The sequence below is a fragment of the Phodopus roborovskii genome, unplaced genomic scaffold (assembly GCF_943737965.1).
Source record: "Phodopus roborovskii unplaced genomic scaffold, PHOROB, whole genome shotgun sequence".
Classification (NCBI taxonomy): Eukaryota; Metazoa; Chordata; class Mammalia; order Rodentia; family Cricetidae; genus Phodopus; species Phodopus roborovskii.
Genome location: NW_026125397.1, coordinates 17,599,854 through 17,615,186, shown reverse-complemented (window position 1 = coordinate 17,615,186; position 15,333 = coordinate 17,599,854). Strand labels below are relative to the sequence as shown.

Genomic DNA, 15,333 nt, shown 5'->3' with positions numbered 1-15,333 from the left:
AACAGATTAAGATGCAGTATCTTCACACATTTCCAAAAACGGTGTATAAGTATCCTTACCTGACACAATCCTGAAACACACATTACTAAAAAAACACAGGAAAATAAAGCCTGATTGCATGCTCCTCCCTCCCCTCTGGAGTCGCAGTCAACTGAGGACCTCTAGTGCTGTCTAGTGTGTACTTCTCCAGGGCTTTCAAAGAGAGATGGGGGGGGGGGGCTATATTTGGTAAGTACTATTCAGTTTTTCTTAGTACTTCGCTAACACTCTCTCCCTGCATTCTCTTTCTGACGCCTCAAAATAAGATTAAAAACACTTTTGTGGTGGCACACTTGTAAGTCCCAGATGAAGCAGGACTGTAAATTCAGAACTAACCAGTGTGACACAGTAAGCTTAAGACCAGCATGGACTAAACAGTCCAAAACCAGGACTATGTTAATACAAACAAATACATGACAATTTCAGAGGGAAGAGCTCCATCCTGTTATTCAATGATTCCTCATCAAGACAGAATTTAGGGCATTTATTGGGCCAATTTAGGGAAGAAAAAAAAAAATAAGGAACAAACCAACTTCTGGCTTATCTGAAGAAATGGTAAATACAAAAGATAAGAATTTCCAATTGTTGTTTTGTTGTTGAAGGATGCATTTTATCTGGGGAATTCAAACAAAAGTAATTAAACACTACACCAGGTTTGAATTCTCATCTTTTAAATGGGCAATACTATAGATAAATTCTGCCACCTGTGCTAGACAACAGAGAACACAAGCTAGACACCATAAGCTGTTAGTAACTCTTGAGCACTACTGCATCTGACTGGCATGCAGCACACAATCCTGACCGGCTCTGCCTGACGCAAATCTTCCCCTCTCCCTCTCCTCTCCTCTCCTCTCCTCTCCTCTCCTCTCCTCTCCTCTCCTCTCCTCTCCCTCTCCTCTCCTCTCCCCTCCCCTCCCCTCCCTCTCCTCTCCCCTCCCTCTCCTCTCCTCTCTTCTCCCTCTCCCTCTCCTCTCCCTCTCCTCTCCCTCTCCTCTCCCTCTCCTCTCCTCTCCCTCTCCTCTCCCTCTCCTCTCCCTCTCCTCTCCTCTCTTCTCCCTCTCCCTCTCCTCTCCCTCTCCTCTCCCTCTCCTCTCCTCTCTTCTCCTCTCCCTCCTCTCCTCTCCCTCTCCTCTCCCTCTCCTCTCCCTCTCCCTCTCCTCTCTCTCTCTCCTCTCCCTCCCTCCCCTCCTCTCCCTCTCCTCTCCCTCTCCCTCTCCTTCTCCCTCTCCTCTCCCTCTCCTCTCCCTCTCCTCTCCCTCTCCCTCTCCCTCTCCTCTCCCTCTCCCTCTCCTCTCCCTCTCCCTCTCCCTCTCCCTCTCCTCTCCCTCCTCTCCCTCTCCCTCTCCTCTCCCTCTCCCTCTCCTCTCCCTCTCCTCTCCTCTCCCTCTCCTCTCCCTCTCCCTCTCCTTCTCCCTCTCCTCTCCCTCTCCTCTCCCTCTCCCTCTCCCTCCCTCTCCCTCTCCCCTCTCCCTCTCCCTCTCCCTCTCCCTCTCCCTCTCCTCTCCCTCTCCTCTCCCTCTCCCTCTCCCTCTCCTCTCCCTCTCCTCTCCCTCTCCTCTCCCTCTCCTCTCCCTCTCCTCTCCTCTCCTCTCCCCTCCCTCTCCTCTCCTCTCCTCTCCTCCTCTCCTCTCCCTCTCCCTCTCCCTCTCCCTCTCCCTCTCCTCTCCTCTCCTCTCCTCTCCCTCTCCTCTCCTCTCCCTCTCCTCTCCCTCTCCCTCTCCTCTCCTCTCCCCCTCTCCCCTCCTCTCCTCTCCTCTCCCTCTCCTTCTCCTCTCCTCTCCTCTCCTCTCCCTCTCCTCTCCCTCTCCTCTCCTCTCCCTCTCCCTCTCCTCTCCTCTCCTCTCCCTCTCCTCTCCTCTCCTCTCCTCTCCTCTCCTCTCCCTCTCCTCTCCCCAGCACTTGTCTCAGGTATGGGGCCAACAGGCTGAGGTGGGTTCCCAAGAATGCACTGAGCCAAGAGGGGAAATCCAACTGCCAGCTAGAGTCTATGATAATACCCTGCTTACATCAACAAATTACAGTCGTCTCTAGACAGTAAATTACTGCATTTGTTTCTTTTTATTCTTGTTTTAAGACATTGTTCTTGTTTTAAGACATAAAAATGTTCTGACAAAAACAAAACATTAGAAGCTTAGTGGTACAGGCAAAGGCAGAAAGGAAGTCTTCAGTTTGAGGCCAGACTGATCACACAATAAATGTGCCTTCAGACAGTTCACTTAGTTTACTTTAAACCAGCACCTAATTTCCTAATAATAATCTTTATTTTGTTGTGTTTATTAATTATCAAAGCTTTAGACCCTACATATTCAACAATGGTTTAGAAAGTTTGAAAGAAGGCCAGATACAAACCCACTCCAGGTAAGCAAGATAAGCTGAAAATTGGAACTGTCCATGGTAGTTTCATACAATAATTATTACTGTGCCTTCCAAGCTTAGCAGTCTTTAGCCCTCAATAACATCATGTTAAAGTGTTTAAAATAGCGTTCGACAAGGGCCTAGACCTGGGAGAAGTCGGAGGCAGACATCAAAGGTGTAACTCATAAAGGAGAATGGCAAACAGCTGGAATCTGTTTTTTATTTCATATTTAACTTCTTAGTGAATTATTTTATTTTGGACTAAAATTAAAATTCAAAATAAAATTCAAGATGTAACTTATGAGATTAGTCCTGAAACACTTATAATAAATGTTCATATCAATTACACTTATAATAAATGTTCACATCAATGAGAGATTTAAAGAAATCACAGCATTCCGCAAACCAAGTAGTATCTGCCAAAAACTACAGTTCCTACAGCTCAAGAAGCAGAGAGGTCAGAGACACCAGAGAATAGGGAATATAAATTATACATATCTATCCAGAGAATGGGTACAGGTATATGAACCTAATCCATTTACTACTTTTACATTCTAGGCCTCCTAAGAAGACAGCTCACATTAGCCTGCCTACAATCAGCTGTTTTTCTTTCTCTTGACCACTTAAAACTTCAGGCTTCCTGCTATTGCCTTCCTGCTATTGCATCATGGAAAAAGTGCAATACCTCACTCGCTCTGCTATCAGGAGAGCCTCAACTATTGAAATGCCTCAGCAAGCACGTCAGAACCTCCAGAATCTGTTTATCAATTTCTGTCTCATCTTGATATGTCTCCTGCTAATCTGCATCATCGTAATGCTTCTATGAAGTGATGCCACCACCTCCAGATCTGTAACATGCCAGCTCAGCTTCAAACCAGCACTCATCAAGAAGGGAAACAATACAGCCTACTCCCTGCCTAGAATGTCAAGTTTAAGAGGGAAGCAAATTGTTAGCCAATGTATTCATCGACTGGATCTTGTAAACAAACTTTACAATGACTATGTGTGCATAATGTAGCTGCCAATTTCCTCAAAATGGCCCATAAATATCTTTCCTAGTTATCCCTGACAATGAAGTATGAGTTTTAATTTTGAAAAAGCACTGCAAAAAAAAAAAAAAAAAAAAAAAAAAAAGCTCACTTTCTACACCCAACACTAGCTAACTGCTAAGAAGCTCAATTTATAGCTCCATTTTTTTTTTTTTTTTACAGGAACTAAGCAAAATAGAAAAGTGATCACTTAATGAAGTGTTCTTATTCAAAATAGCTCACTGGGTCCTCACATGTATGACTGTTATTATTGTTATTACCATATTATTACACAGAACTTGGTAGTTACACTGTCCGAATAAATACCTTGAAATAAAGATCATGTCATTTATCTATACACTATTATTTTTAAGCTTATGAGAGTCAAATAGGAAAAAGATGAGATTATCATTTTTTTCTCAAGGATAAAGGAATTCAAGTACAGTTAAATTAACCACAAATCTGTTCTCTCTAGGGCTTGGTGATCAACAAGCAAAAATATCTTACTGTGTTGCTGTGACAATTACTAATAGAAGGACATTGATTGACATGGATATCCTTGGTTTTATAGAGTTTCTCCTATTCCAATCAGATTTCCTAAAACAGGAAATGGTATTATTTCAAACATTATTCAATTCTCTCTCCAAATACTAATTCTTCTATTTTACTTAAGTATGAAGTTTTATTCTGCATAGTATCTGTAATAAGATTGAGCTGTCTTCCTCTATTGCCCAGAGAATAAACATTTACTTTACTAAATTTAATAGAGCTAGCAATATTATTTTATAATTCTTACTTAATATGTTTTAAATCTCCCCTCCTAGATTTTTAAGTATCTTTCATTAACTAATAAAGAGTAGGAACAGGAAATTACATTGGAAAATATATTCACCAAAATGTAGTAACTTAAGTTGGAATAAAATATAAAACAGTTTATACTCCTACTTTGTAATCCCCTAATTTTAAGTCCAGCGAAGACATGGTACTAATACAGCAATTACTAAGGAAGAGAAAGTGTAATTAGACACGCTTTCCACAAAGGTACGAGGATATAAAGCATCAATATTCACTTTAGTTTCTAACATGAATGCCCTTAACTGAGATAATCAAACTATCTGAATCCCTGGTAGAAAAGGAGATATTTGGGCTCAGGAGTTACAAAGAGCAGAAAGAATTCTATGTTAACAGGGTTCTCTTCAGTGAGGGTTTGAGATTCCCACAGCCAGACAATATCTGTAAAGCATGAATGACATTGTAAGGAGTATGGTTTTTCCTCCTGCTGCTGGCCTTATCCCGCCGCTGCGTCAGCCCCAAATAACACATTGAGACTCTGTATTTGATATAATGCTGTTGGCCAGGTACTAGTTTCTTATCGGCTAGCTCTGACTTAATTATTACCCTTTTGTGTTAATCTATGTATTTCCATGTGGTCTTACCGGAGAGCCGGCTGTGGTCCTGCTCTCCCCAGACTCTCCATCTTGACTCTCTTTCTCCTACTTCCTCTTTCCTCCTTGTCTCCTAGTCCCTCCTATCTTCCTTTCCTATTGGCCAACAGTGTTTTATTCATTAACCAGTATGAGAATTCCATGTTAACAGGGTTCTCTTCAGTGAGGGTTTGAGATTCCCACAGCCAGACAATATCTGTAAAGCATGGATGACATGATCATCTAAAGCAGTGGTTCTCAACCCTCCTAATGCTGCAACCCTTTAATATACTTACTCTCGTGGTGACTCCCAAACCCAAAGTTATTTTCATTGCTACTTCATAACTAATTTTGCTGCTGCTGTAAATCATAATGTAAATATTTTGGAGGTACAGTATTTGTTGGGGATTGCAGCTCATAGGTTAAGAACTGCTAATAAAGGGTCCAAGTAATTGTCTACAGAAAAATACAAAGTTCTGCAGTTGGCTTTACCTATATGAAGAGTGAAACTACCACCAAAAAGTCCTATGTCTTTCATGGCACCGTTCACTACCACGTCAACATCAGGGTATCAGCCATCAACTTACAGTTCCATAAAACAAGTTCCTGTCCTTTTTCATTGTCTTTAATAGAATTACAATCTGATGCTATGAGGATTTCCTCATTAAAGTGAGGAAGAAAAATCCCACTCTATAAATGGGAACTTATTCTTTGAAGAACAATGAAGTAAATTATCTTAATTTACATGAAACTAAAAACAAACTAATTTTTAAACATCTAATATAGCCTTTTACATTTTCAGTGATTAAAAAGTTTATCTGTAAAATGTAATCAGAATCACCTATATTCAAATGAATATTTGGCTTTAGTGCATTTGCTATACAATTATATGCTAGTGGCTATAAAATGTTCTAATTATAAAGAGTTTTGTGTTGTAAAGGTCTTGGAGGGGTACTTTTCCCAAATAAAGTAAAAAATCAAGATTTTATAAAAACAAATACAAGAGGGGGGGGGTGCCTCAATAATATAATGATTTTTCTACCAGTTATTGTTTAGCCTTGTTTTTGAGACTTTTGACAAGATGGGAATATGGTCAATCACATAAAAAGGTTTGGTTATATGCTAATAGCCATTGTAATGTCTTGAAACTATATGTTAAATTATACAGACATGAAACTATGTAGTGTCATCATCATGTCTCTCAGTATGCTATTTAATCAAAATCTTCATTTCAGTACCAGAGAAACCTCCATTTACATGTTAAAAGATTAGTTGTCGATACCTTGACTGATCAAATCACTTTATGATTCATATAGGCACAAAATTTCATGTTCCTTTTTAAACAGCTATAGCCCAGGGACATGAAAATATGCAACATTAGCAATAGAATCTGCTACTTAACCACCATGGGGCAGATCCACTGTGAGCTTAAGAGAATCTACTGGTTGCTTGGTATAGAGGCCCACATTCTCCCCCAATCAAAGTTCAGACTTTGTCACAAGCAGAGTCTATGTGGAGAATTATGGGTAGGGTACCAAAACACAGAAGAAATAGCCAAGACAGTGGTTTAACAGTGTGCACAGAGTCCTTTATCCTAATCCAAATAAAGGCAGATGGGTTGTTTTTGTTTTTTCCTCAATCACACAGGAAAAGTCCTCAGAATTATACTAGCTACCCTCTCTGGATGGTTTAACATAATGGTTCACATCCTCCCTTTAATACAGTTCCTCATGCTGTGGTGACCCCAACCAAAAAATTATTTTGTTGCTACTTCATAACTATATTTTTTCTACTGTTATATATCAATACAAATACCTGCATTTTCTGATGATCTTATGCTACCCCTGTGAAAAGGTTGTTAGAACCCCCAAAGGAGTCACAATCCACAGGTTGAGAAGCAATGCTTTAAAGAATATAGAGATATGTCCCATTATTTGTGTTCTCTCTCCCTTTACTGTGTTCTAGGAAGATTCAAAACTGAGGTTTTTTTACCACGTCATCATATCAACCCCTTTTTTCCAAATCAAGAAATTTACCCATTAGTATGTTATTCCACAGACTTAACAGGATTGTAACACTGTTTCTCTATATCCCAGATTATCATACACAGGTTCCTTTCAACTGATTCAGCACATCTTGATGGTCAATTCATTAACAATCGCAGTTGACTTATAGGCTTAAATACAAAAAAAAAAAAAAAAAAAATTACCAAAATGGTACCAATAACTGGGTTCCACCCTCTCATTTTATAGAAGAAACTAAGACCCAAAGAAATAAGTGACAAATCACAGACACTAGGTTCTCAGTACCTTAGACTAAGTCCCAAAAGACCCTGCTAACAGTCCTACCACAGAAATGAGTGCACACCCATGGTCACTGACACTTATAGCAGCTAGAAGGGACCCAGCCTAGAAGTCTGGGTTCCCATTAATATGTGAATGGGAAAGAAAATGCGGTACATACGGGCATTTATGAAAAATGAAATCATGAGATCTGCATAAAAATGAATGGTACTTGAAATCACTATAGTAAGCAAAGTACCCCAGACCCAGAGCAACAAATACCACATGCTTTCTCTCATATTGTAACCTAGATTTTAATTTTGTATATGTAAGAATCAACAGTTATGAAACTACAAAGGGATAATATGGAGAAAATAAAAAAGTATCAAATTATATGTGACATGAGAGCAGAATGGGTCTTGTGGGAAGAGGGACGGAACCAAAGGGAGGAAACTGGACTTGGGGGTGGAGGAGCAGAGGACCAAGAAAAACAATGTATGAAAATACCATAATAAAATCAAAATTTTGTATGAAAGTTTAAAAAACGTATAAAGGAAAAGAAAAAACTCAGGCCCTAATGTGATAGGATCAGAAAAAAATCCAACAGCTATTTTTCTAAATTAATTTTCTTTTACACCATGTCAGCTTGTTTCACATTTCTTTAGACCAAATGTGGTTTATTTTTATGCGCACTCAGTAAATAATAAAAGCAAATGTCAAATTAAGCACAATGTCTAATGTTCTCATGTTAATTTATCTCAAATGTATTTGTTTTTCTAACCAACACAGCATGTCAAATTTATAGATGGAGAAAAGAACCTGTGGGTGTAGGCAATCCAATACTTACTGCAATAAGCAAAATGTCCACTGGAGGGAAGCAAACACTAGGTTTTAAGCCTTACCTGCATTGGCGTTTCACTCCCTTGTTGAAACTCTTCAATTTGTGGCTGTTGCCAAGGAGCTAAACTGTAAGAATCCTCTGTAGTTCTGCCTTCCAATGGGTTTGTCCGTAACTGCTCCGTAAGCCACATCTGAGTCCTCACAGAAGGTTGAATGGGAACTCCACCGACTGCCTGCTGGCCAAGCATCAAATACTTGGGAGACTCAAAAGCCTCTGAGCCTGTCACAATGGGCTTGCTCTCAGGTAAGGCACTGTAAGTCATGTCTAAGGTCTGTCTCCTGAGAGCTGAGGAGGCGGCTCTGATGTCCTCTTTATTGTAGCTCTCAAATTTATACTTGCAGTCCAGAGTTGATGACCGCTTTTTATTAATTTCCTTGTCTTCCAGCTTAAGCATCTCCATACTGTCATGTAAGCAACTGGGCCCAAAGGTCCTTAAGTGGGGTGGGAAATTCTTGCCCTTCCCTGTCTTTTCCAAATCATTCCTCAACTCTTCTGTGTATGCAATGCCACTCTGGTTGCAGTTATCCGGGGCAGTAAGTTTAGACAAAGATGACCATTTCCGCAGGGGCCTGCAGTCCTTCATGTCTAGTGAGGAGTCCTGTTCCCCTCTAGTGTGGTCTCCCAGTGTCTGCATGAGGCCTGTAGTCCATTTAGAGCCATCTGATGCTACAGATTGCCTGTGTTTGGAAACTGAAGCACTGGAGTTAGATGGCATCACATGAGCAGTGGGAAGAGTAACCAACGATCGACTAGGTTTAAAAGACAGTGTGCCACTTGAAGTTGAGTGATCTGAAACCAGAAAAGATTGCTATGTCAGTTTCAATTAACAAAATATAATGCAAAATGCAAAATGCAAAATGCCACAGCAAAAGTCTGAATGTGGCTTCCCAGTATGCATTTCTGGGTTTCTTCTTTAAAATGACACAGTTGCTAGTACTATTATCACTCTAAGGTTATCAAAAATAATTCAACATGCTTTCCTTTCTCTCCTCTGTTCCCCATTTGCTCCCAGTGATCCCCTCCATAGTCATTTGCTGCTGTGCTTATATTTGTATATTCTTGATAAGCAGTGAGTTTCCTTGGGGTTGATATAGGGTCCAGGGAGAGGGATAATTTACAGAGCATACACACTGAAGAAAATGCTCCTCTCTCCTAATGGACCACTAAGTGGCCACAGATCCTCAGGGAGCTCCTAAAACCTAGCCCCTTAACTACCGTTATCTACCCATAGACATGGGACATGGGATGTTCATGGGTCCTTCTTCCTCTTCCTGCCCACACAGACACAATGTTGTACAGGTCCTGTACTAGGAATCCTAACTGCCATGGGATCAAGAGTGCAATGGTAATGTCATTCTAAGAAGTGTTTTTTCCCACTCCTCTGGCTCTAGTGTTCTTTCCACCCATCTTCCGCAACGTTCCCTGAGCCCTGACTGGGTGATGCAGGGCTCCATTAATGGCTTGGTACTCAGCAGCCCCTAACTCTCTGACCAGTTCTAGTCTCTGCAGTCATTGTCAAATCTAAAATATTCAAAGGCTGTTCATATAACACACATGTACATCCATAACATGCACATACAGCACATGAATAAATAAGCAAGGCCTCAAATATCTGACAGTAAGAGCATCTTGGGGGCACTGACTACTATCTTGGGGAGACTTACTATTACTTCTGAATCAAGAAAAGCATCTAGAAAATGTTTCCTGTGTAAATCCTTTAAAAATATTATTTTGCCCAGGAAAACTAATAAGATAAATGCAATGTAATTCCTAATGTGCTTTAAGTTACCTAATTGTAGTCACAAATTTCAATAGAAGTTACTGCCAAATCATCTAGTCCACACACCTAAACTACATCAGTGCAACCTGAAACTGGCTGAGAAGCAGTCATTTAACAAACAAGAGCAGGATTTGTAGCACTAAGGAAACAGTAGAGCTAGTGACATGTTGAGACTGTTTAAGGACATCACTATAACCTAGCAACGTAAGTGGATTACATTTAAGATAACACTTCTGAATCTTTAACAAAATCTCAACTGTGAATTTTATCTGTGAACACACTGATTCTATCTTCTCTTACATAGAGCCTCCCCTCCCCCTCCTCATCTCTGATCTACTCTCCTAGAACAAGAAGGAATTAAATGCATAAGACTTTCTATCCTAGATCCAAATGATAATAATAAATCATAAGTATTAGTTAAAAATAAAACCTCAAGTCAAAACATTCTGTTTTAAAATGTAGGGTCTTAATTATTAATCAATATAAATTTGTAATAGTATTTTACTTTAGCCACAAGGCAATCATTTTTACATATCATGATAGGTTTTTTTCTTTCACTTTCTTGCTAATAACATAATCACAATATACTATAATGTATGGGGAAAACATCTTTATACCACAAGTAATCTCTTCTTTTTTAGAATTAACATTTAAAAGTAATCTGTATATTTTCGGTAAATATTTTTAAATTATTTAAATTAAATTTAAATTATACAACCATACATTTAACAACTGGCCTATAGAGGTTATCTAACTTAACCAAGCCTAGAACCAGCTGGGCGTTGGTGGCACACGCCTTTAATCCCAGCACTCAGGAGCACTCGGGAGGCAGAGGCAGGTGGATCTCTGTAAGTTCGAGGCCAAACTGGTCTACAGCAAGTTCCAGGACAGGCTCCAAAGCTACAGAGAACCCCTGTCTCAAAAATCCAAAAAGCACACACCAAGCCCAGAACCCAAATTAGAAGTGTGGGCTTTTTCTCCATCTAATGTTAGCTAGACAGCACCACACTCAACTACTCCGGCCTTTTGCCCCTGTGTTCTTCCTAAGCATAGTCAGGGTTAAGAAAGGCTTTGGAGTGAGAGGTGGACAATGTCAGATCCAGCACCTGGAAAACCTGCAACCTCTGGAAAACACTCTAAATTAAGAGGGCTGAATTTTACCTTAGGATTTCAGTTCACATGATTATATTATATTGCAAAAAAAATGTGTGGGTTTTCTGTTTGACTTGTTCTAAGACATGGTCTAGCTATTACACAGATGAAGCTTATTTTAAATTTTCTATGTAGCCCATTCTGTCACAATCTTCATGTCTCAGATGTATGCCCCCCACACCAGGCTTACAGAAGACCTTTTAATTCAAGTTTAAGACCAATAATGCTGTCATATCTCAAAGCCTAAGCACTGATGATGACACCTGCCTGTATTTTGTGTTCAAGACAAGCCTGGGATTATGAGACCTTGTCCAAAACACAGGAGGATAAAGGAGAAGGTATGGTTTTTATCTCCTGAATGATCTCATTTTCTTCTGTCTCTCTCTTCTTGTGAATGTTACCATCAACTCCTACCCAGCTACAGAAAGCAGTCCCTTGACATCCAACTTAGCTTTTCTGTGATCTGCCCTTCCCATTAGCACACACACTACACTACTGACTGACTTACTCTCAAGACTGTCCACACTCGTCTCTCCACCTAGACTGCTCTTCTCTAACCCTGTCTGGCCAGCACCTTCCACCTTCTTGGGCTCTGTTTAAAAGTCACCCTAGGAGTCCTGTGATCCACAAGACATGAATATACACTTCCCACTCCCACTGCCCAATGTCCTTACCTCCCAGCATGCTTCACTTGCCAGACTGCTCTCTTATTTTACAACATGAGCTGTCTTCTCTACTGGAAGGCACATATACAGCTAAGAGAAGTAGCTACTTTGTTTCTAACATTAGCTGTGTCTAACACACAAGAAGAACTAAGTAACAGCTAAGCAAATAAATGACGAACAAACCCTTACCTTTGAGAGCCCTAGTTTTTTCCTAAGATGAAGACAATTTAGCAAGAGACTCCTCTCAGACAAATATACAGAATGAGCTCAAAATACAAAGTAAATGGTATGTTATTAGTAAACCAACTAATGAAGATATGATTAAACAGTTCATTTTATTGGACCTGTTTATTTAAGATAAATGAAATTAATTGGATAAAATTATCATCCCCAAAGAAAATTAGCAGCAGGAAATTGTCAAAAGCAAAAATTTAACTCTATCTGTATGCTTAAAAAATAAACCAACACTAAACTTAGTTAAGTACAGTAAGCCAAAGAGGTTTTTTATTGTCTTATTTTTTTTCACAGATAAATGAACTGCCTGAAACCTGCCTATCAGAATCCATGTAATTTGTCTGACACAACTTATTCTTTGTTGATTGACTTTACATATATAGATTTAAGGCAAAATATCAATAGAATCAAAATTAAAAACCATTTCATATACTTTTATCTATACTCAAAAATGAAACTGGCATTTAGTGTATAGATAATCTTAAACCTTATTTGTCTTACAAAGAAAAATAATGACTAGAATAAATCAACCCCATAATAAGTTAAATATATGGATTATAAAATATGGTATAATATTATTTGGATATATCACCAACAAAAAGCCTGAAGACAGCTTATTAAAATATTTTGTACAATGTTTTATTTGAATTTCTTAAATAAGTTCAGATTACATATGCTAACACTTAAACAAAATGTACATTGTTTATAATAGGCCACAGTAGTGAATTCTCACATAGGAGCTATAGCAAAAAGTAGCTGAATATTCTGGAGGTTACTCTATACTGTTCAGAAGTCTATGTTTAACAAGGGTAGATTAGCCATGGATATAGCTTAATGGTGAAACACTGTCTATCCTGTGCAAGATCCTGGGTTCAACCCCCAGTACCAAAAAAAGAAAAAAAATGAGGTAAATAATCATAGATTAATTTTATAAATGATAAAAAATACAGACTTCTGGTTAATAGATGACAATTTACAGAACCATGGATTGCGTGTGTAACGCACACTCATCACATTTGTGACACTTTTATAAAGCAGTTCCACAGACAGCACACTTTATAGCTGACATTTACTGTAAGCATCAATCTATTAAACTGTATTCTACTGCAAAACTATTTGCAACTTAAGCAATTCTCCATGGTAGTTATTTTTTAGGCCCTTTACACTAAAAAGATAGAAGCAAATCTCACAACAAAAAACAAAGTATATAAATCAATCTTTGGACTTGGAGGGGACATTTGCCAAAGAACAGAGGATAAAAGCATAAACTAATGAAAGTTTACCGACCCTGCACCCCCAAAAAAAGCTGTCTTCAGTCAGCCTGTTTGAGTAAATAAGGCAACTCATGCTGTCTATCCCTGAAAGATCACAGAGCTTATGCTTCATGCAATTATTTGGTGATAAAAAAAAAAATATGATTTGCTACTAACACAAAGCTTCAAATTTATTCACAGAATAAAAATTAAAAAAAAAAACTTTAAAGAACAGCAGGAAATCCTTATTATATAAGAGCTTCAGGAAATTAGAAAACTAGAGTCTTCTCAATGGAGATATTTAGACAGAAGACAGCACCCCAGTCTCCACAGGTCCTGGGATACACAGGAGATACTTTTAATCTCTTGGGTAAAAAGGAAAGACTTCCAATGGGAAGCTCTAGAGTTTCCTGATTAATAAGCCTTTGAGCATAAGTAATTCACTATAGAATTATTGAGCTTTCAAGTCAAAACTTCAAAACCTACAAAACTTTTCATGGATCTCAAGTAATTATCTGAGAAGGCATTACACAGGAAGAGAACGAGTTGCTTAAGGCAAAAGTGTAAAACAACCCTAAGAAAACAGAGCATACAGTCTGCAACTTTTAAATCCCCCATCTACTATCATCACCACATCATCACAATAAACAAGAACAAATAACAAAAGCACAGTTCCTCTGCTTCATTTTTAAATTCAGTTTAGTTCCACCTACTCTGCAGCATTTTATGCCTGTTCATTTAACTCACAACTGCATAGAATGTTACAGTGAACTGTGTCCATTAACGTGTTACACTTAAGATACATTAGAATTGCTCTCTCTCTCTCTCCCTCTCTCTCCCTCTCTCTCTCTCTCTCTCCCCACACACACCCATAAATATGATATGAGTTCATTTCATAATCAGTCCTAGCTGGGTGGTGGTGCCCACCATTAATCCCAGCACTGGGGAGGCAGCAGGCAAATCTCAGTGAGTTTGAGGCCAGCCTGGTCTACAGAGCTACACAGAAAAACTTCAAAAAAAAAAAAAAAAAAAAAAAAAAAAAAAAAAAGAAAGAAAGAAAGAAAGAAAAAAGAAAAGAAAGAAAGAAAGAAAGAAAGAAAGAAAGAAGAAAAGAAAACCAGTCCTTTGCAGCTTTGCAGATGTAATCAAAATTAGGATAACAGTTATATAGAATTAGGTAGAAACAAATGCCATTGACTGCTATTTACAAACATTTTCCTTATAAGGAAAAGAAAAAGAAACATCTGAAGACAAAGGGGATGAAGGAGACAAATATCAGAAAAGGATGCAAAGGGTTGCCAGAAAAAGCCATGCCTTTTGCCTAAGGCCTTCAGAGGAAAGGGTTTTCCAAATCTTCAAGGAGATAAAGGTTAACCTTCCCTTCTGATTTGCATCCCAGGAATAGACTCTAGATGGGGAGTTCACCTGAACTGCAGCATGCAAGACTTTCTGAAGATCCTTAGGGTCATCTAGATTTTTTGATGTTAATTTAGGCTCTAGTTACTTAGGACCTGCTAACAATTTTAACAGGGGGGGGGGGGCAAGGTTCACAATGTAGTCCTGGCTGGCCTGGAACTCACAGATGTCTGCCTGCCTCTGTCTCCCAAGTATTGGGATTATAAATTTGGTCCACCACACCAGATAAAATTGCCAAAGTTACTAATCTGATAATAATAATTCCCTTAGATTAATAACATTTTCTTTTTATTATCTTCATATTATCTTCACCAGAGTTTCAGGGAAATAAATAATCTGTCACCTTAACCTGAACACTTGCTTGAATTTCTTCTTGTAAGATAGAGAAATATATAGGAATATGTGTGTATGCATACACACATAATTAAATAGATACTTAGTGAAATATTTAACCATTTTCCATTTTTGTATAGACTCTTAAAAGTTGTTTCACACTTTTCAGTGCTACAGTAAATATTCTTGTATATATTATATAGTTTCACCTATATAAGCTTATGCTGAATGAGAATATGTATATGTTACCTATGATTTTTTTTCTGGTGGGTTCTTTTGTTTTTTATTTCAGTTTGGTTGTGGTACTAAAGATTGAATTGTACATGATTCCTAAGCACTTTGCTACTACACCCCTAGCCTCGCTTACTTACTGGTAAGTTACATAACCCCTTGTCGCTCTCTGTCTGTCTGTCTGTCTGTCTGAAAGATGGGAAGAACAGTAACTACTGTGCTTAGACTATAGCAACAGCA

The 15,333-nt window shown here is 38.7% G+C and overlaps 1 protein-coding gene across 4 annotated transcripts in view; it reads right to left on the bottom strand.

Annotated features, from left to right (window-relative positions):
- Positions 1-15,333, bottom strand: part of Cep85l (centrosomal protein 85 like) — a 99,874-nt gene that overhangs the window by 65,454 nt on the left and 19,087 nt on the right. For all 4 annotated transcript variants that reach the window (XM_051175517.1, XM_051175514.1, XM_051175515.1 and 1 more), the window contains exon 3: positions 8,031-8,818. In XM_051175517.1, coding sequence (XP_051031474.1) covers positions 8,031-8,818 — 788 coding nt within the window. The remainder of the gene's footprint in view (positions 1-8,030; positions 8,819-15,333) is intronic.